The sequence below is a fragment of the Manihot esculenta genome, chromosome 15, assembly GCF_001659605.2.
Source record: "Manihot esculenta cultivar AM560-2 chromosome 15, M.esculenta_v8, whole genome shotgun sequence".
In the NCBI taxonomy this organism is placed as follows: Eukaryota; Viridiplantae; Streptophyta; class Magnoliopsida; order Malpighiales; family Euphorbiaceae; genus Manihot; species Manihot esculenta.
In genome coordinates, this window is record NC_035175.2 from 7,218,145 (window position 1) to 7,238,289 (window position 20,145).

Here is a 20,145-nt window from a genome sequence, read left to right on the forward strand (position 1 = left end):
GATAGCGTTACAATGCTCTATTTTTCAAGCAGATTGTGGAAAAAGATGATAGAGGCATTGCAGCATTTATGTTCTGGGTGAGCTGATGAGGAATTTGATTGAAGATGAATGTGAGGGCAATGGAAATGGATAATAGAGATGAGTTATAATTCTGCGGGAATGAATAGGAGCTGCATAGCGTTTATTTTAGAAAATATAGGAAATAGTAAAGTTTAATATATAAAAGTTATTTTTTGTATTTAAAAATTTTATTAATATTTTTATATATAAAGTTTTTAATTTATTTTATTGTTTAAATTAAAAATAAAAAATAAAAAATATTTTATTAAAAAATATTTTATAAATTTTACAAACGCATGCCTTTAGTGTAAAAATATAGCCTTTTGAATATAAATTAAATACAAGTAGCCTCAAAGTTTTAAATGTACAATAAGTTTAAAATTAATTTAACTAACAAATATTATACAATTATAAGTAATGTAAAATTTAATATTTAATAATCTCATTGTTTTAATTTTTTTTTTCAAATATAAATTATTTTTTATAAACAGACCTTAAAATAAAAACTTAAAAAATTTTTAATTAAAAATGAGTGATTAATATTATTCAATTTGTATTAACCTGTTGCTCATGCCAGTGAATATCCAGTCAGCGTATATATATAAACTTTTTTTCTTTATGAATCTGTTTATCCATTATTACTTTATTTAAGATGGCGGCGAATTTAGCATTTTAAGAACGTGCATTCATCTAAACTATAATATAATATATTTGAGAATTGAAAAGTGGGAGTGATTAAATATAAATAGTTATAATTTTATATTAATTTATTTAAAATATAATTAATAATCATTATAAAATAAAATCAATATAAAAATAGTTTTAAAATGGGACGAAACTAATTCGTTTAAATTGAGAGTCGAAAATAATAATAGTAATAAAAAATGTGCATATTTAAAAAATTGAAAAAAAAATTGATTTTAAAATAAAAATTACTATAAACTTAAAAGAGTATAAAGGTTTAGTAAATTAAAAATTAAATTTAATATGGTTATGGGTAAATATAATTAAAAAAAAGATTTCAATGCTCAAAAATAACATTTTTAAGATTAAATACATATGTACAACGAAAATAATGAAAATATAAATATTGCACAAATTTTATTAAATATTAAACATTTTTTTATATAAATAAATAATTAAATATTATGAATTTTATTAAATATAATTATTAATTTTTTAAAATAAAAATTGTTTTTAAAATATATTTATATATTATTCATTAAATATATATATTTTTTTGAAATGAAAATTAAAAATCAGAAAAAAATATATTTATATATTAAAAAAGGACCGACTTTAATTAAAAAAAAAAAAATTTCATTCATGTAACTGAAACATAAATATGGATATGGATTTAACAGTCGAATTTAAAAATAAAAATTAATAAAAGTTGCAGTGCAGGTATGGTAAGTACAACCACTGCCTGTCTAAATTACAAATCCCAAAATGGAAAAAACACACAAAATGAGTCACATTAAAAAACATGTTCATCTTCATCATTATATCCATTTCAACAAAATTCAAATTCAGGAATCACAGAGACCCAAAATTTTCACAAATTTTTAAATAACAAAACGCTTGGGCTAGGAGTCAAAAAGCACTGCAACTGAACGAAGAGAGAGAGAAACTATATACAAAGTGTGTACACATACACTCACATGGTAGTTTTGAAGAGAGAAAGAGAGAGAGAAAGAGAGGTGCCATCTGTTGTACCAGAGAGAGCGCTATTCGGGTTCTCCAAAGCCAAACCCACAGGTCTCTCTCTTCTTCTATCTTCCTCTTTCTGTAGCCATTTGTGAACCTTGATCAGGCTGAAGGATACCCACTTTTTAGTTTTCTCTCTGTTTTGAGCAAAACCCATTCAATTTTTTTTTCCAGCTTTTGCACCCTAAATTGCATCAGATTACTGGGTTCTGATCCTTTCCAATGTTGATCATGATATGCATTGTTGATCATAAGGTGAGCTCTTCCTTTTTCCTTTTTGACATTTTTTTTTTGTAACTATTTGATTGAAATGTGGAAATGTCTACAGCTAGTGATCACTTAACACGGGAAACCGTAATTTTCTAGTTTTCTGTTCCATTTTTCGTTTTTCTTCCTCTTTCTCTCTCTTCACAGTCCTCACTTAATTTGTTATCGGAACCACCATCATTCTCTACTATTTCCAGATCTTCTTCAGACATTCATCTTCCCGGTGCATGTCCAATTCTCTTATCCTAGACTCAAATATCCGTGAAATTGAATTGTTAAACTAGATTCTTGCGGCTTCATGGCAGTGGGTTTGCTTTCCATGAAATTGATGTAGATTTACAGCTTATAATATTGGAAAAATTTGATGGTGGGTGGTGTTTTCAGCGACTTTATATGAGCCGACTCATGCTAAGTGTGGCTTGAGGGGACTATTCCTTAACGAGATATTTCTACTCTATTTGGCTCATAAATAAGGGGTAGAATTTTTAATGTGATTCCTTCCAGAGGCTGTTTTCTACTTTTCTTATAGCAGATTTTGATTTATTAAAATAGATTGGGTAGCATTTCTCAGAAAATTAGGCTTTTTTTTCCCTTTTCATTTTTAATGTTGATGTGGACAGTTCAGGTGTTAAGAAGATATGAAGTATGTTATTTTCAAATATCAGAAAAAGGTAACTGTGTTATGCAAACAGTCAATCAAAAATAGTGAGCCATTCTCGGCTTTTAAGAAGCAAAAAACTGAAAGCCGCAATTGTTCCAAGCTGGTTAGCTTTTATCATCTAGGGAGTGCTGGTTACGTTTTTCTTATAATTTGTTTTGGCAATTACTTAATCAGATTCTACTATTATGTCCTAATTATATAGTCTATAACTTATTTTTTTCCCTTTATTAGTTAGTTTGATCTGCATAAATGACACTAGATATTAAGTTACAGATTTTTGGCATACTACTTACTGTTTTTGCCTTTTGTTTTTCTATTTCCAGGATATGTCATATTAATGGATGTGCTTACTTGAGAGTATATCGGACACTTAATCAAAGTTATTGCGTGCCATTTTGGAGTTATAATTTCTATTGTGATAGACCTATCTTGTCTTTGAGGCTATTTGCATAGCAAAGGGTAGACTGTGGGACTCCAGTTGGTTTGTAGTAATGCTCAGCTCAACAATTGAGGATTTGTGTAATAATAGCTTTGGGGGTTCACAACATGAGAAACGTATTTTTGCCGAAGTTTTCTTTGGAAAAGATATTGGCAACACAAGTAAAAGGAGTCATGTTAGCGAGTTGGTTAATTTTGAGTGCAAGAACAGTAAGATTGCTGACACATCGTTATGTTCTAACAGCGAAAACTCAGCCCTGACAAGCCAATGTTCCTCCAAGAGTTCATTGGTGGATGATTCGGAAATGAATGAAAATTCTGGAGGGGCTTCTGCATCATGTTGTTTTCAAGAAAGATTAGACAGGGATGACCAAAATACAGGTATCAAGCGAATGAAGTTTTCAGTTGATGGTCCACCCAGCAGCACTGAACCAGACACAGTAAAAATCCTCACTTCAACAGTGGTATCTAAAGAGATTGTTGATGATGTGCCTGCTGCTGATAGAGATACAGCTGGCCAAGAAATAGTGTTGTATATAGTTGAATCATCCTGTCAGGGGGCTGTGTCTAGTTGCTATCCATCAAAGCAACAAACTAATGGTGATATATGCAATAAGGATGTCCCAAAATGCAGATTGCCAAATGCGGATGGAAATGCTGGCAAGGAGGTGGTTATTTGTAAAGCTGTTGCTTCACCCGTCTCCCAAGAGAGTTTCGCAACCAGGATGTTTCTTACAAATCCTTCTGCAGCAATTATAGAGAAGTCTGGCTCTCCTATTCATGCTGAGGAAAGATTGAAGGAATTGGATTCACCAAGATTGGTTGTACCCGATTACTTGAATATAGATTCTAAGAAGGATCCTCGCCCTTTTCTCCAGAGTCATATTGTTCGCATACTTTTGGCAGCAGGCTGGTTTATTGGAAGGCGTAAGAGACCTAGTCGGAAATATTCGGAGACTGTTTATCGATCTCCCACAGGGAGGATGTTTCGTGAGTTTCCTAAAGTTTGGAGGTTGTGTGGTGAAATTTTATATGCAGATAAATACAAATTGGTTCAGGAAAATAATTATAAGGAATGGACTAATATCAGTCAGTTTTGGTTTGATCTCTCAGAAGCATTGTTGAATATTGAGAAAGAAATAGATCAAACTGATGTTGGTAATGAGTTGGCTCATCAATGGAGTCTTTTAGATCCCTTTGTTAATGTTGTATTCATTGATAGGAAGGTTGGTTTGCTAAGAAAGGGTGATACTATTGTTGCCTTAACGAGTGATGATAGTGCATTACACCAGTCATCTGGGAGAAATCTGCTCTCTTGGCATTGTGATTCTTCTCCTGCCACTCAAATTGCATCAACAATTTGGGAAGGAAACCCGCATGGCTGTATTCAGCAATCCAGCGACATATGTTCCACAAAATGTGGTGAACTGACAGTTGGGTTTGTCAAAGATCAGAAAGATGAATCTATTTATGCAGATGAGAGAGAAGAAATGTGTTCAGTTGATGTTGCCGGCGAGATGGGAAATCAGTCTTTCAGAATGTGCAAGGACAAAGTAACCTGTCTGGACATAGCTTCTTTACCACCTTGTGGATCAGAAAGCACTTGTGTCCAGTTATCTGGTTGCCAGTGTGATGTTTCTGTTACTGATGGAAATGCTAACATGCTGGTGGGATCTGAATCTGTTTCCCCTCATCAAGATAGCAGTTTGGTTGATCTCGATGATGGAACTGGTCACTTGGATTTTTCTTATGGCCATGATGGACCAACTTATACTCCATCTGTAAATCTGGATGTTGCACAGGAAACTGAACTCAGTGATGAGGACGGACAATGCATTGAAGCTTCAAGTTCTCAAATCAAGGATAAAACAGTTGTTGTGAAAAGGAAGGTGCGTAGGAAGTCAAGAAAGATATCTGAGATCAGAACAACTTTTTACCAAAGCGACCATATTCATACAGAAGCCAAGCAACTGGAGTCAAAAGAAGTGGAGGAAAACCTTGTTGCCAACTCAAGAATTACAACGAGTTGCAATAAGTTGTCATCTACTTCTACTTTCCTACATCAGGTTAATGGAAAAGGCTCAAAATTAAACAAGACGCATAGCAATCTTGATGGTTTTAGAAGAGGAAAAAAGAGGCAAACTAGATGCCTACTTAAGGATGATGATCTCTTGGTGTCTGCCATTATTAAGAACAAAGATTTCAGTGCAGATGCCACGGCCTATAAATCAAGAGCTCAGATGAAGCTGAAGAATCAGAAAGGTGGCTGCAGTTTACTCCCTAGAAATTTAAGCAAAGTGGGGAAACAAAACATTGCTGGCAAGTGGTCAATAATGGGAGCTAGAACAGTTTTATCATGGTTGTTCCATATTGGGGTTATATCTGTCAATGATGTGATTCAGTATCGGAACCCCAAGGATGATGCTGTGATTAAAGATGGTCTGGTTAGAAAGGACGGCATCATGTGTAAATGCTGCAACACAGTGCTTTCAGTTTCAAAATTTAAGAGACATGCTGGCTTCAAGCTGAGTCGTTCGTGTTTAAATCTTTTCATGGAGTCTGGTAAGCCTTTTACTCTATGTCAGCTGCAAGCATGGTCAGCTGAATACAAGACTAGGAAAAGGAGAACTCAAGTGGTGCGAGCTGATGATGATGATCAAAATGATGATTCATGTGGCCGGTGTGGGGATGGTGGTGAGTTGATATGCTGTGATAACTGTCCATCTACCTTTCATCAGACCTGCTTGTCTACAGAGGTTTGTCTTTCCTTTGTTTAAATGGTTTATGCTGCTTTTCTTTACATAGTTTCGTAATTGCTTTTCTTCTTCTTCTTCTTCTTCTCTCTCTATCTCTCTCTCTCCTCTCTGCCTTTAAATTTCTATCTCCAGTTTACAGCATGCCAGGATGATGATTTAGTCGTGTTCAGATATTCATTGGTTTTATCATTGGTAATTTCAATATCAGCTATAAATGGTCCTGGATATGGTCTAGGAAACAATGATATCATAACACTTCATCATGTTGAGATTGAGGAAATCACTACTAGATTGCAAATTTTGTCCCTGAGTTCAAAAATAAAATAAGGAGGTTTCAGAATGCATTGTGTAGGTCATTGTTCACAACTAGGTTGGGTTCAAAGGCAGAGCTAGCTTTTTGAGAGGTGTAATCTGAATAAATGTTTGAACCCTTCTTTTTTTCCTTCAATTTTTATTTTATCAGCAGACATTGATATTTATAGTCATTGATGCACTCAATTAGATAAATTAGGAATATCAAATCTAGAAGTTGAAGAAGAAGTTTAATTACTTTCTGGGTCAAAGATATTTTGGTAATTGTTTCATTTTTTCAGTTTTATTTGTATTGGCTATTTTCTGGTAGTTAATCTTTTCAGTTTCCTATTTGAAATGATTTTTTGGACCAGAAGATTTTAAAGTTATAAAAAGCAAACCTTAACATCGGTGTGAATCAATTTTAACTTGGGTATGAAGCCAACAAACGGCATAGATAATCATCATCTTTTCTTTAGATTTTGTAAATAGTGAAAGTTGAAAGTGCATTTTTTTTCATCACACTGAAAAAATCTTTCATGCATGGGCACGCCTCAGGCTCAAGGCTCACTAGTCTCTAATCCTCATGCCTTAAACGCCTAGGTATGGGCGTTGTTCCAGACTGAAGGCTCCGGGAAGGCGCACCTTTATTTCCACCTTCGGCAAGTGCTTCCATTGACAAAGAAAAAAAAACCTTCTTTACTTGAAATTTGCCAATCTACCAAAATCCAATATTGATGACTGAGAAGTTTTGGGACTTTGTATCACTAATGAATAATGATAACCAGTTGCTTTTAATCTCTCTTCTCATATGTTGTTTTCAATATTCTCTTATTATCTTGTCATCTTAACTGCTTTTTCTACTCCTTTATTTCTAGTTCTTTTGCAATTATAATTCCAAATACCATTGACAACACTATATGAGTAGTTTATAATATTGTGATATTGCTTTTTAATTTTTTTTCCAAAAAAGACATTGACATGCTAGGTAATATATTTCTTGAATACATGTTTATATGTCTAAAGAAAATAAATGTTAACATATTGTTTAGGTTGTATGCTTCTTGGTTATCTAACTTTGCTTTTTTGTATTAAATTTATTTATGAACTTTATTTAGGCACACATCTGTGCCTATGCCCCAGGACCCTTTGCACCTCAGTGTGTCTTGAGTCTTTAATAACCGTGATAAATATTTTATTTTAGGATATCTAAAATATTTTATGGGAAATTTAGTAATATAAATGATTAAATCATCAATATTTTACATGAAAACTTGGGCTTTTTGGAATATATGGGTTTGGGGATGATCCTGTATTGACTTGCTAATATTTACAGTTCTGTGTAATTTGGATTCCGTGTTTATCTTTTCCTCAGTTCCTTTGGTTACTGTATGTCAGATTTGTTAGTTTTGTTTTATATGCTTGGTGTAGTCTCTTCACAAAAAATTTGCCTTTTATCTGATCTCATTATTAACTTTATTATAGTTATTTTGCTTATTCTTTTCATAATATTCATTGTTGGTTGCTATTGTTATTATACTAACTGCATAATTGCACTCAAGTCCGACCTCTGATGTTGTTTGCATTTTAACAATTAAATTATAGACATTCCATTGTCAACCATGATTTGTAGAGATTGTTGGAACTTAACTAGCTGTTGAATTATCAACTTTAATGTCATTCAATCCCTCCTTCATTTGAAAAATTTTGAGAATCAGGATTTATTTACCTATAGAATAATTTCAATTTGACATGTGAAGTTCATGAAGTGGTTGAGTTTTGCATGAGAATCTTAAAGAATAGTTTTTGTATCTGAGGCTGATTTTTTTTTTGGATTTTAAGAAAAAGGAAATTCATATAGCAATGGTTTGTAAAACTGAACCAAAAAACTTACTTTACTTGAAGAAAGAAGGAAATGGTCAAGCTAATGGAAACATAATATTGCAACACCTTATAAGGTCAAGGCCTTGCCAAAATTTATAACTTGGTTTTTAAATGAAATTAACTCCAAATATCAGGAACCTGGTTGCGATTCTCTCCTCCATTTATGTTAATTAGAGGTTGACATTTCATATACACATGGACATATATAATTTCCCACACCTTTTTTGGATGTTTTCTTTGGTTTCTGGAATGTCCTTTATATCAGTTGAGAATGAAAAATTTTCAAGTTATTGTTTCTATGTTCTCACCATTTACTGCATGTTTTGGCTCCTATTTTCCGTGATTCCGAGTGGATTAAGGGCTTTTGTAGTAACTAATAAACTATTTTGCTTTATTTACTTCAGGAGCTCCCTGAAGGCAGCTGGTATTGCCCAAACTGCACCTGTTGGATATGTGGGGATTTGGTTAATGATAAAGAGGATTCTTATTCTTTTGGCAGATTTAAATGTTCACAGTGCGAGCACAAATGTAATGTCCCAGACTCCCAGTTCTCCAAGGCCATTTTGCTGCTGGATTATTTGCTCTTTTTGGTTGCTAGATTGTTTTGGTTGAGTATATTATTATTTGTAAAGCCTGAAGATAACTTAGAAATCTTTGATTTGGAACATGCATGTTAAGCCATGGACTGAGACTTTATTTTGAGCTAATATTTCTGAGGAGTTGAAAGCTTCTCCTAGAAATGTAGCAGCATGTTCATATTGACTTGAACCCTAATTTAATTGTGAAACTTATATATTGCTTAGGCTTTGGATCATCCATTAATCTTGCAATCTTTGTAAACCTTAGGCTTTTTTCTTTTTTGGAAAATTTAGGTGTTAAATTGTTTCTTCATGACCAAAAAATAAAAGTTTCTGCTTTTGATGCCAGTATCCATTTGTTTTCATATCTACAAATATGTAGTCTTTCCAAAAGTATGCATTAAATGAAGAGCTATTTGCTTTGATAGGTTGATGCTATAAGCTTGTTCAGCATTACTCCTTTGAGTGAGCAGTTATTCCTGATTTTGTGTTAATGATCTCATGAAATTTACTAGGAGCTTCTCTACATCTCAGTGTTAAATGGTTTTGTTCATGATGTTACCATGGACTTCATGGTATTCAATTCCCATGTCCTGTCAGTTTGGTTTTCTAATTCATCTTGTAATTCTTAATTTTACAGATCATGAAACATGCTGGAGAAGGAAAAGTATTTCTGAACAAGTGGCTTCTGATACTTGGTTTTGTGGTGGAAGTTGCCAAGAGGTACATTGGCTCACTGTTCAAAGTTAATTAATTTGTAAAAGTGTGAATGAATACCTTTTTATGACCATTAAGCTTACTGTATTGCTAATATGTTTTGAAAAACTTTGATAAGAAAAAATGAACTTAGCCTAACTTACCTCCAAAAGCTAGCGAGAAGGATTGCTGAAAAATTTATGAGGGTCACATTACCCACATACTTAACAAAAGTCAGATATTTTAATGCATTCTCATACCTAAGAACACCTGGAGCATGAAACACTTATGGGAGGCTTAAAATTTGTTAGAGGGGCTCTGATTACATGATAAGAAAATACACCTGGACCCAACTTAAGGGGGAGGATTGCCCAAGTCTTTGTAAGGGGGCACATTACCCATTTACCTAACCGGTATGTATTATTTAACAAGTTTGAGAACTTATTTTGGGAGATCTGATAAACATGGATTCGGAAATTTATTGCTTGTGTTTTGCAATGAAATTGAGGCAGTTGGATCTATTAATCCATGGAAAGGTCCAGCTTTATATGTTTCCTTGCATTTTGGTTGTTCTACAATTCTATTCCTTTTCTATAATAATTGCGCAGCTTCAACGTTGTGCTTTAGAATGTTGGCTCAATTAACCTTGTCAACATGAATAATTTTCTGCAAATCAAAGAGCTTGACTCTTTTTATTTAATTATAGTATTTTGCACTGTTTTCTTTTTCTCTTTTTTTCCTATTTCAGAAGTTTATTATTATTGCAAAAATAATTTGTCTTTTTGAGATCATAAGAAAGGATGCTGATGTCTTTCTGAACAAGGAAAACCTCAAGAAGGTTGAAATTTCTTCCTAACCTCTCTCTCTCTCTTTCTCTCTCTCTCTCTCTCTTTCTAGAAAAAAGCCCTGTGCGATTGGGTTTGTGGAAGAGGACCCCCCTCCCACTACCCCACACCTCCTTTTTTCTATTTGTTTCCCCCTATGGAGTGCATGTGGTGCAGTGCATGTTCCTCATAAACAGCCTTAGTCTTAATCGTGATCTAAGCTATCTGGGTGAGTTGATACTTGCAACTTTTATTCTTTAATAGCCTTTCCAGGAATGGGAAACTTAATATAATTAATACTATTCTTAATATTCTTTTTTTTGGGTGTGTGAAATTTCCATGTCCACCAAAATCAATGCAAGATGCCCTTACCTTTTATTTTGGTTCCTATTCATGATAAATTATTACATTGGAATTCTCCCCTTCCACCCTTTTAAGAGAGAGAACAACTTGCTGCAATTTTACCAAAAAATAAGATGTATTATTTGGAGGATGATTGAACTCGGTCTACCACAGAGACAATAAAATCTGCATAACCAGTTTATGTTGCTTAGTTTTTATCGATCATAATCCCGCCTTAAGTTGGTAGGTTAAGCTAGGGTTTCTGAATGGACATTAATGATGCATGTCTATCATGTCTTTGTGACTCGATACTTGACTCACTTGTGCATGCAGGTTTACTCAGGTCTTCATTCTCGCGTAGGAATCAGTAATCAAATTGCAGATGGCTTTTGTTGGACACTTCTTAGATGCATTCATGAAGACCAAAAGGTTCATTCTGCCCAACGATTTGCCCTTAAGGCAGAATGCAACTCAAAGTTAGCTGTTGCTCTTACTATTATGGAAGAATGCTTTCAATCTATGGTGGACCCCAGAACAGGCATAGACATGATACCTCATGTTTTATACAATTGGGGGTGAGTGCTCAGCTCTCAAAATCCTTGCTTATATTTTAGTCATATGTGTGTATATCTTTCTTATTTTTCCTTTTAGCTTAAGTCACTATTTTGAGAGCATGCCAAAAACAGTCCAATTGAATGAGTGTTGTGAGTGAAGGTTTCTGGAGGGCCTCGAGTATGAAAGTTTAAAGGCCTTAGGAGCTTTCTCGTTGAGAAGGTGATGAAGCATCTATTGGATGGTCAGAAAGGAAACACTTAATTTGGAAATCTGGTCTTAAAGCTGTTGACTCTGCCTCGGAAGAGGGTATTTTGGTCAAATAGACTGTGTCCATCCTTTGTTTTCAGGATGAAGCATTCTTTACTAACTGTACACATGAATCCTCCTCCTTGGCTTGATTACTCGCCTTCCTGAGAAGATAATATGTAGCAGAAAATTAACCGCATATCCTAAAGGACCATACTTAAAGCTGCAAGATAAAAATACTAATGATAATTGTAGTTGCGGTTATACAATTTTAATTAGGAGATTCAGTCTGTATCTTAGTTTTCTGTTTAAAGAAGTGCAGACCGCTGATTATGGATGAAGATGCCTCTTATGTTCTTTTTTTTCTTCTTTTTTACCTTGATCTAGAGAAAATAATCTTAAGCCAGAATTTTGCATTGTTATTAAATTGCTTCTCTTTGCTCTTGCTTTTCAGGTCTGAATTTGCTCGTCTAGATTTTCATGGCTTCTATACTGCGGTCTTGGAGAAAGATGATGTACTGTTGTCTGTAGCATCCATCAGGTAGTATTGAATGTTTTATCTACCTGTAGGACGCATCAGAATTTGATTCACATCTTGAAGTTGCCATTGTCTCTGATAGTTGTGCTTAGTTTCAAGTATTTCTTCTTACACCAATATGATTTTTATTTGATACTGAACTAAAAATATTTCCAGAATTTAAGTTGAATGGTTTTATCCTCAAATTAATGGCTAAATTGTTTGAGATAGCCTCTCTCATAATGGCACATCTCAAAACTTATCTGCTATTATTTTGTGGGTTAGGGTTGGAGAACGTTTTATTTTAGGTTTTAGGATGGTAAAAGAAAATGTTTTAGAGTACCTCATCCAAAATTCAGCAAAATATAATGGTTCTAGTAGTAAGGTTAAATAATGGCTCAAAAACTACTTGATGGAATTTCAGGAGAACAATGAAGATAGAATTTCCAGGTTAATTTGACAATTGCTTGAAGCTGAGGAACTTTGGCTTTATCATTTGCTTGAAAATGAAAAGAAATGGCAAAAATTGGATTCATTGACAATGAGAATGATTTGGGTAGTCGAGGGTTGCAAATTCTATGATTTCTTTCAATGCCAAATTACTAAAACAAAAATCCAAATCTTCTCCATGAATTTTTAATTTTAGTCAATTCTTATAAATTTATCAATTCTGAAACTTTGATGAAAGGAAGAAAAAGAGAACAGAAGATTTGAGAGAAAATACTTGATTATTCCCTCAAGCCAATTGGGGTATATATACTACTTACATGAATACACACTAGGTAAGAAAATAAATTAATTCCCTAATTATAGCTTAATCATATCCCAATCATATCACACAATCATATCCCTAATTATCACTACAAATCTAGGCTATTTACAGAAATAATCTCAACACTCCCCCTCAAACTGGAGCGTACATATCATATGCTCCAAACTTGTTACAAATATACTCAATTCGTGGTCCTCGAAGTGATTTTGTGAAAACATCAGCTAGCTGATCATTTGAGTTGACAAAGCTAGTAGAAATGCATCCGGACTCAATCTTTTGCCTAATAAAATGGCAATCCACCTCTATATGCTTCGTCCTCTCGTGAAAAACTGGATTTGATGCAATATGGAGGACAACTTGATTATCACATATTAACTTCATTTGGCCAGTATCACTATATTTCAATTCCTTAAGGAGTTGCTTCAACCAGATGAGTTCGCATGTTGCTAAAGCCATAGCTCGATATTCTGCTTCTGCACTTGATCTTGCAACCACACTCTGTTTTTTACTTTTCCAGGATATGAGATTCTCTTCAATCATAATACAATATCTTGAAGTAGATCGTCTATCTGAAGGGGAACCTGCTCAATCTGCATCAGAATAGCCAACAATTGTGATGAAACTTTTTTTAAAAACAATTCCTTTTTCTTTTCTTCTCTTTTTTTGAATTAAAATGAACATATTTATGAAGCTCGCCTTTTTATTAGTTTTGCTATATAGGAAAACCAAAATTTGCTAGATGGTGGTGCTTTTCAAAAAAGCAAAAAGTTGAGCCACATGAATCCTAGAATCTCTTTTTTAGTTTAGAAAAGCATTCCTAATGATCAAATTGTATTAGAACAATCAAACCCCTATTAGGACATAATACTTTCCTAGTGTGCCACATGAAACTGGTATCCTTCCTACTTCCTAGTTTCTTCCCAATCCTATTTCCTTCAACTTGTTCAAGAATCAGGGGTTAATAACTATATTCAGAAATGATATCTTTGAAGGTAATGGGAGATGAGTTCCAGTTTCAACAAACAATTGGCATATTGTCAAACCACCAACTTACAAGGAGGCTAGATATAAAATCTTTTACCCTTTCAACAAAAAGCCCTTGTTTGTAGGCTTATCTTGGAATACTTATCCTTAATCACATTTATTGAGTGTTGTTAAAGTTAGAATAATAGAAGAGAAGAAAATAAAGTAAGAAGATTTACGGGGTCGACTACGAGAGCCTACATCCACAGACATAAAATCTCAAAAGGCTACATCTTTATTGAATTGAATTCTTTTTCTCATAATACAAACGCTTTCCTAATTATAATGGAGGATCCAAGATATATATAGTATGATATCATAAATTAAAGAATTCTCCAATTATAATTAAAGGATTCTCCAACTATAATAGGAATATCCCTATTTTTGGAATATATGGACATATATTATTTTATCTATTTACAAATATAAATCTTATATTAAACCGGAATAACTTTCCATGACACTCTCCTTAATTATAGCATAAAATCTCATCAATTCTAACACTTTCTCTTGATGAAAACTTCTTCACAATAGCTTACAATCAACTACTTACGAGCATATTCAAAACCACTTGCATAAAGGTATTCAAAGTACCAAATATAAAACAACATCTGTCAAGGCCGGCGAGGAAACATCAATACAAAGTTCCTCTTCAAAGGCAAGGCTGGTGGAAACACCAATACAAAGTCCCTCTCTAAAGGCAATGCCGGCAAGGAAAATCAATACAAAACAACTTATAGGATTGTACAATCCACACTAATCGAATACAAAAACTTAGGTACAAATGGTGCCGTAAACAGTACCGATGAATAGTGCCATAAACAATATCTGTGAAAAGTATCATGAACAATAGCAGGGATTACTACTCAAGCCCCAAATAATTGAAAGCTCTAGCACATGTTAAAGTTAGAATAATAGAAGAGAGAAGAAAATTACACAAAAAGATCTACGTGGTTAGGCTATAAGAGCTTACATTCTCAGACACAAAACCTCAAAGGCTACATCTTTTATTGAATTGGACTCTTTTTCTACTACGGTTTTAAATAACGGCCCTTACGTAACGTTATGTAACGGTTTTTGAGGGGCCGTTATTCGTTACCCCATTATACAATGGTCCCCCTAATTTGGCGTAATGGCCGTTATGACTGTTGTAACGGTAACGCAGTTACCGACCGTTACATACAGTAACAGCTATTACCAGTAATTAAAATTTTTTTATATCCTTCCTCTTCTACTCCTTATTCTCATTTTCATTAGTTTCTGCACTAGACTATTTTTTTTAAGTTTTCTCTTTGCTTTCTCTTTCAAATTTCAATCTTCCTTTTATATTTCTAATATAAGTTTAAATCCATAATAAACTACTATATTTCTAAGCTTATTTCTTCTAAAAAGTTAGTTAAATTTTATGTATTTTAGTTTTTTAGTTGTTGTTTTTTTCCCTTTTTTAAAAAGATTTTTTTAATTTAATGTGGTAATTTTGAGTTAAAATTATATTTTGAGCTATTAGTTGACTCGATCTATAAAGATTATATCGGTTTTTCTTATTTTAAACTATATGATGTTTAACTTAAGTTAAATAATCTATATTTCATGTATTTATGCTTATTATGCATTTGTATATATTGTTTTGAATTAAATCTAATTAATATCATTTCATTTATAAATTTTGCAAATTTTTTTGAAAAATTTGTACAGCGGCTGGACATTACCGTTATGTTACAGTCATTACATGTTGCCGTTACTTGCGACCACGAACGCGGCCGCTAACGCAATTTAAAACCATGTTTTCTACAAAGGCTTCCCTATTTATAATAGAGGATTCAAGACATATATGATATAATACTATGAATTAAAAGATTCTCCAACTATAATAGGAATATCCCCTATTTTAGGAATATATAAACATATATTTTTCTATCTATTTAGGGATACAAATTCTATATTAAATATTAATAACTTTCCATAACACTCCCTCTTAATTATAGCATAGAAATTGGGATCTCATCAATTCTAACAAGTGTTTTCATATAGACTATGATAACTGGTAAAAAAGCAGGACCTGCAATATTATTGCCATGTAAAGGTGTCAACTTTCAAAATAGACTATCTAATGAGATCCCTAACAAACCAAACCACTACCATTGTTCACGGACATAAAGGAGGAGGAGGAAGAGGCCAAGACCCAAAATAAATTTGTCAAATACACATGCATGCATGCACACACAACAGACAAATAGGTTAATACTGAATACCCAACTCTTGAAAATCATAAATCCGGCTCTAAGACAATAATGCATCAACCATCCTACAACTACCAAATGGAGAGGCCCACCCATATGTTACATGACCTATGTCAAAAGGTTCACTATGGTAGCATTGCTATGGTTAAGTCTTGCAACCAATGACCCCAAGTATTATGTTGGATGCTTCAGCATCATGCTTAGTATTGTGTTGTTTATGTAGTCGACCATCATTTGATGCATTGTTGCCTATTTTATTAAAATTCTATGTTAGTTGTTTAGCTAGTCTAATGTGTGTATCATAATGCAAAAATTAGGTACTATGAAAATTATTTTTTAAAACTTTATTTACTGTGCAATTATTGCAAATTATATGAATTTTTTTTTTCCAGCTAATTATTTATGTAGGAAGTTCCAGTAATGACATGTTGGCTGTGAGCTAATTTTTTACCTTGGTGGTTATACAGTTGCTATAGCAGTATTGTTAACACTATTGAATGTTACCTTGCATGCAACTGTTATTAGATCTTGAAGTTGCAAATGCACTAGCACATAATTGGTATCTGTAGTGTTTTCGCTTGATGAATTTTCCTTATATATATGTGTGTGTGTACGTGTCTAATATATAATGTATATATATTCATTCACACACGCCTGTTGCATCAGAAATTCAGAATACTATTCATTATCTCATAATCAACAATTATGTCACATCCCAAAAAACAAAATACAAAAATAGAAAAACACGAAAACTAGAAAAAAAGAAAAAGAAATTAGAATCCCAAATATTCTCTCAGAAATGATATCCAAAAGATGAAAATTGAACTCTACTTAATTGAAAATAGGCAACTACAACTTAAATTTTCAATGCAAGTAACCAAAACAAAGTCTTCAAAATTTCCTTCCTTGTCTCAAATTCTTGAAATTATATTTCGATTCCTCTTAACAAGTTACCTACATGTGATTCCTTCAATGTTGTAGAACTGCAACAGAATTATTTCAATTCTAAGCCTTGCTTATAGGCAAATAAAGAATAGATACACAGAATCAGCCTATAGAGGTTCATATAATTAAATTTATAGAGTTAATTTTTTATTGCAATAGAATTATAACCTTTTGATATAAAAGAATGATAAAGGTTACTAGTGCAACTAATTTTTGTTTGAGGAAGAAGGCCTCTTGTTTTGCTTTATATCCATTGTTTTGGACCTGCTTACACAAGCGAAATGACGACGTTTTGTCACTGACCTGTGTCCAGCTTCTGCTATCCCCTCTACCACCATCATAAGCAGCGCCACCATCGCTGCTGTTTTCATCCTTCCCAAATTACCACAAGCAAGAAGTTTATTCACTGCATTCACTCATCATTTACTGCAGCAATCCCCCACCAAATCACCTACAAGGCTACAACCATGGTTTTAAATAACGGCTGTTATCCGTTATTTACAGGTTTTGCAAGAGCCCGTGGCCGTTAAGGCCTTGAAATAACAGTGATAAAATTTTGTTGCTGTAACGGTTGGTACAACCGGTATTTAATGGTAACGGGCATTACAGGCCGTGAAATAACGGTCATAATGGCCGTTACTTTTCTTTTTGCAGCAGGAATCTTCAGATCAACTTTTTTTTTCTTCACCAACAGCCTTAGTCACACGAATATGAATTATTGGAGGGTTCTTCCACAGCAGCCTTCATTCATATTCATATTCCAAAGCAAAAAACTTAAAATACATTCATATTTCTGTCAAATTCTTTCACAGCAGCCTATATTTACTGATATCGATCAACTTCTTCTCAACTCTCCCAAATTTCTCCCAAACTTCACTACCTTTTAAGTGTTTATTCGATATATTCATACTTACTATTTGATATATTTATACATATTGTTAAGTTGTATAACTTAAACCACCCTCCAATTTAGCTTCTTCCATCTCCTATCTGCACAACCATCAAACATTACTCTGATTGCAATCACCGACACTGTACTCTCCCTAAATCACCACTGGCCTGATAATCTGGCCAGTTATATACACAATCTTTCCTTCTTCTTTTTTGCGTATATGCATAAAGCTATTCTTCTCAACCATTATGACGTTGATCGATTGAATATTATTTGGTTTAAATTGATTTCCAAACTGAATGAATTTTGGTTGATCTTGTTTGGTTACAAAATTCAATAATTCAGTTAGTTTAGATTTTCACCTTAAACTGAATAACCAAATTATATTTATAATTTGCTTTATTATATTCCAGTATATGTAGATGCATATTTATCAAAATTTAACCCCAATCCAAAATATCCTTCTAATTTTTAGGCTTGAATCTAAAAGCTATAAATCCCAAAACAGAGTAAATAAAATGAACTGAATTATATTTATTTTTTTTTTTCCCTTCGCTTTAGTTATTATTGATATGGATATTAAGATGAATATTTAGCAACAGATGGATGAGATTATGAATACACGCACCAGAAAGTGCATGCAGCACTCATTAAGTATAAAATTGATAGCAAGTCAATTATGATGGTTTAGTCATGTCCAATGTAGAGCATCAAATAAGTTATGATGAAAAGAGTGAGAAGGGAAAGGGGGAGACCTAAAATGACGTGGAGGAAATTAGTTTAAAAGATTTATTACCAGTTTCAAGCATAGCTGACTAACGAAAAAAGATCCATTTAAGGAGCCCAACTAGTTTGGGATTAGGGCTTAGTTGTTGTTGGTTCAACTTTTATTTAAAAATGGGTGGAGAGATTTCTGAGCGATGCCTGTTCTCACTTTTCCACCCTGTTTCTGATGTAACTGAGCTTTTTGTGAAGTTATTTAACATTTTACTTGTTAGTCCCTTTGTGGACTTTGTGTTTGATTTATTGAGTCTGCTCTTTCTCCTGCATTTGCTTTTGTCTGCATCTTTATCTGATGGTTGTTTGTTTCATTTTCTTTTTCTTTTTTTCTTTGGTATGCAGGGTACATGGAACAACAGTAGCTGAGATGCCTCTTATTGCCACCTGCAGTAATTACCGTCGCCATGGAATGTGTCGACGCCTTATGAATGCTATTGAGGAGGTATAGTTCAATGCTAAAACTATGTAGATGTTGCCTTTTTGTATTAATGATGCTTAATGTAGCGTGATAGTACCATTCTTTTTTATCTCTAGCTTCTTCTTGGTTATTTCTTAGTTGGACTTTAAAAAAGCAATTTAGTATAAGCAAAACTTTTAACTTTGAACTATATGATTTGACTCCACAATCCACAAGAGTCATTTTGCTATTGACTTTATTCTTGGTCCTATTGCCTCAGTCCTTGAAATTTCAGATTTCTTGAGCCTTTAGCTGAATTTAACTAAACTTCAGGATGGGTAAAACTTTTTATCCACATTGCACTGTGAAGTACTCAAGAAAATTTGCCTCTCCTTGTCTTCTTTATTCAATAGTGACTTCTTGTTTTTATTGTAATGCCTTGTTTGTGTCTCCAGAATTTTCTTGTGGGTTAAGTTCACTTTATAGGTCGTAGCTGATCTTGCTGCTTCAGGAAATGCACCCATAATTTTGTTGCTTTTAAACACTCACTGCTTGCTTATGTTGGATTCATCTCGAGTTTCAAATTGCTATTATATGATGGCTTTCTGTGACTTGAATCTTTCCTTTTATCTCAATTCTGGCCTCAGATGCTAATCTCTTTCAAGGTGGAGAAGCTTGTTATATCTGCCATTCCAGATTTAGTGGAGACATGGACAAAGGGTTTTGGCTTCACACCTGTGAGTAACAGTGAAAAACAAAGCCTGAACAAGATAAACTTCATGGTGTTCCCAGGAACAATATTGCTAAAAAAAACATTTGCATAGAACAAAAAAGGCAGATGCAGGATCTGGTTTGTGCTCCCTTTTCTAAAGAAGCCAGGTCATTGTTCATTATCTTCAATTTTCTGAAAAATCAGTGTACTTTCTTTTTGGAACAGAACTTGTACTTCTCTTGTCTGCGAGCATGGCATTGAATCTTTAAAGCAGTTTTCAAGAAACTGCTTCGACCCCCCTCCCCCCCCCCCCCCAAAAAAAAAAAAAAAAAAAACAAAAACAAAAAAAAAGTTGTCAAAGTGGAGGCAATGGTTAGATCCAGAATTTGCAATAATCAGAATTTAATGGTGAAAAGGGAACTGCTGACCCTGTTAAAGGATCAGGGCATGCATCACCTTTGGTAAAAAATAGAAAAATTGAACCCGACTAAATAAGGTGTTTATTCTGATGAAGAGCCTCCTGTGGAGTTTATATAGCCTTCTGACAGAAGTTTTGACTGAA

General features: G+C 33.5%; 1 protein-coding gene across 1 annotated transcript; it reads left to right on the top strand.

Annotated features, from left to right (window-relative positions):
- Positions 1-1,546: 1,546 nt before the first annotated feature.
- Positions 1,547-19,894, top strand: LOC110602486 (increased DNA methylation 1). Its single transcript, XM_043951520.1, has 9 exons — positions 1,547-1,818; positions 1,942-2,022; positions 3,019-5,889; positions 8,469-8,592; positions 9,283-9,365; positions 10,838-11,079; positions 11,760-11,846; positions 18,817-18,916; positions 19,519-19,894. Exons 3-9 carry the CDS (start codon positions 3,187-3,189, stop codon positions 19,693-19,695), a joined length of 3,516 nt encoding a protein of 1,171 aa, XP_043807455.1. The 5' UTR covers positions 1,547-1,818; positions 1,942-2,022; positions 3,019-3,186; the 3' UTR covers positions 19,696-19,894.
- Positions 19,895-20,145: the final 251 nt, after the last annotated feature.

Bases quoted from the DNA above. Each gene is read 5' to 3' on its own strand.
- LOC110602486 (XM_043951520.1), top strand. From the start codon at position 3,187: ATGCTCAGCTCAACAATTGAGGATTTGTGTAATAATAGCTTTGGGGGT. The intron at 8,593-9,282 runs GTAATGTCCCAG...TTAATTTTACAG, and splicing joins TTCACAGTGCGAGCACAAAT to ATCATGAAACATGCTGGAGA. The intron at 11,847-18,816 runs GTAGTATTGAAT...TTTGGTATGCAG, and splicing joins TTGTCTGTAGCATCCATCAG to GGTACATGGAACAACAGTAG.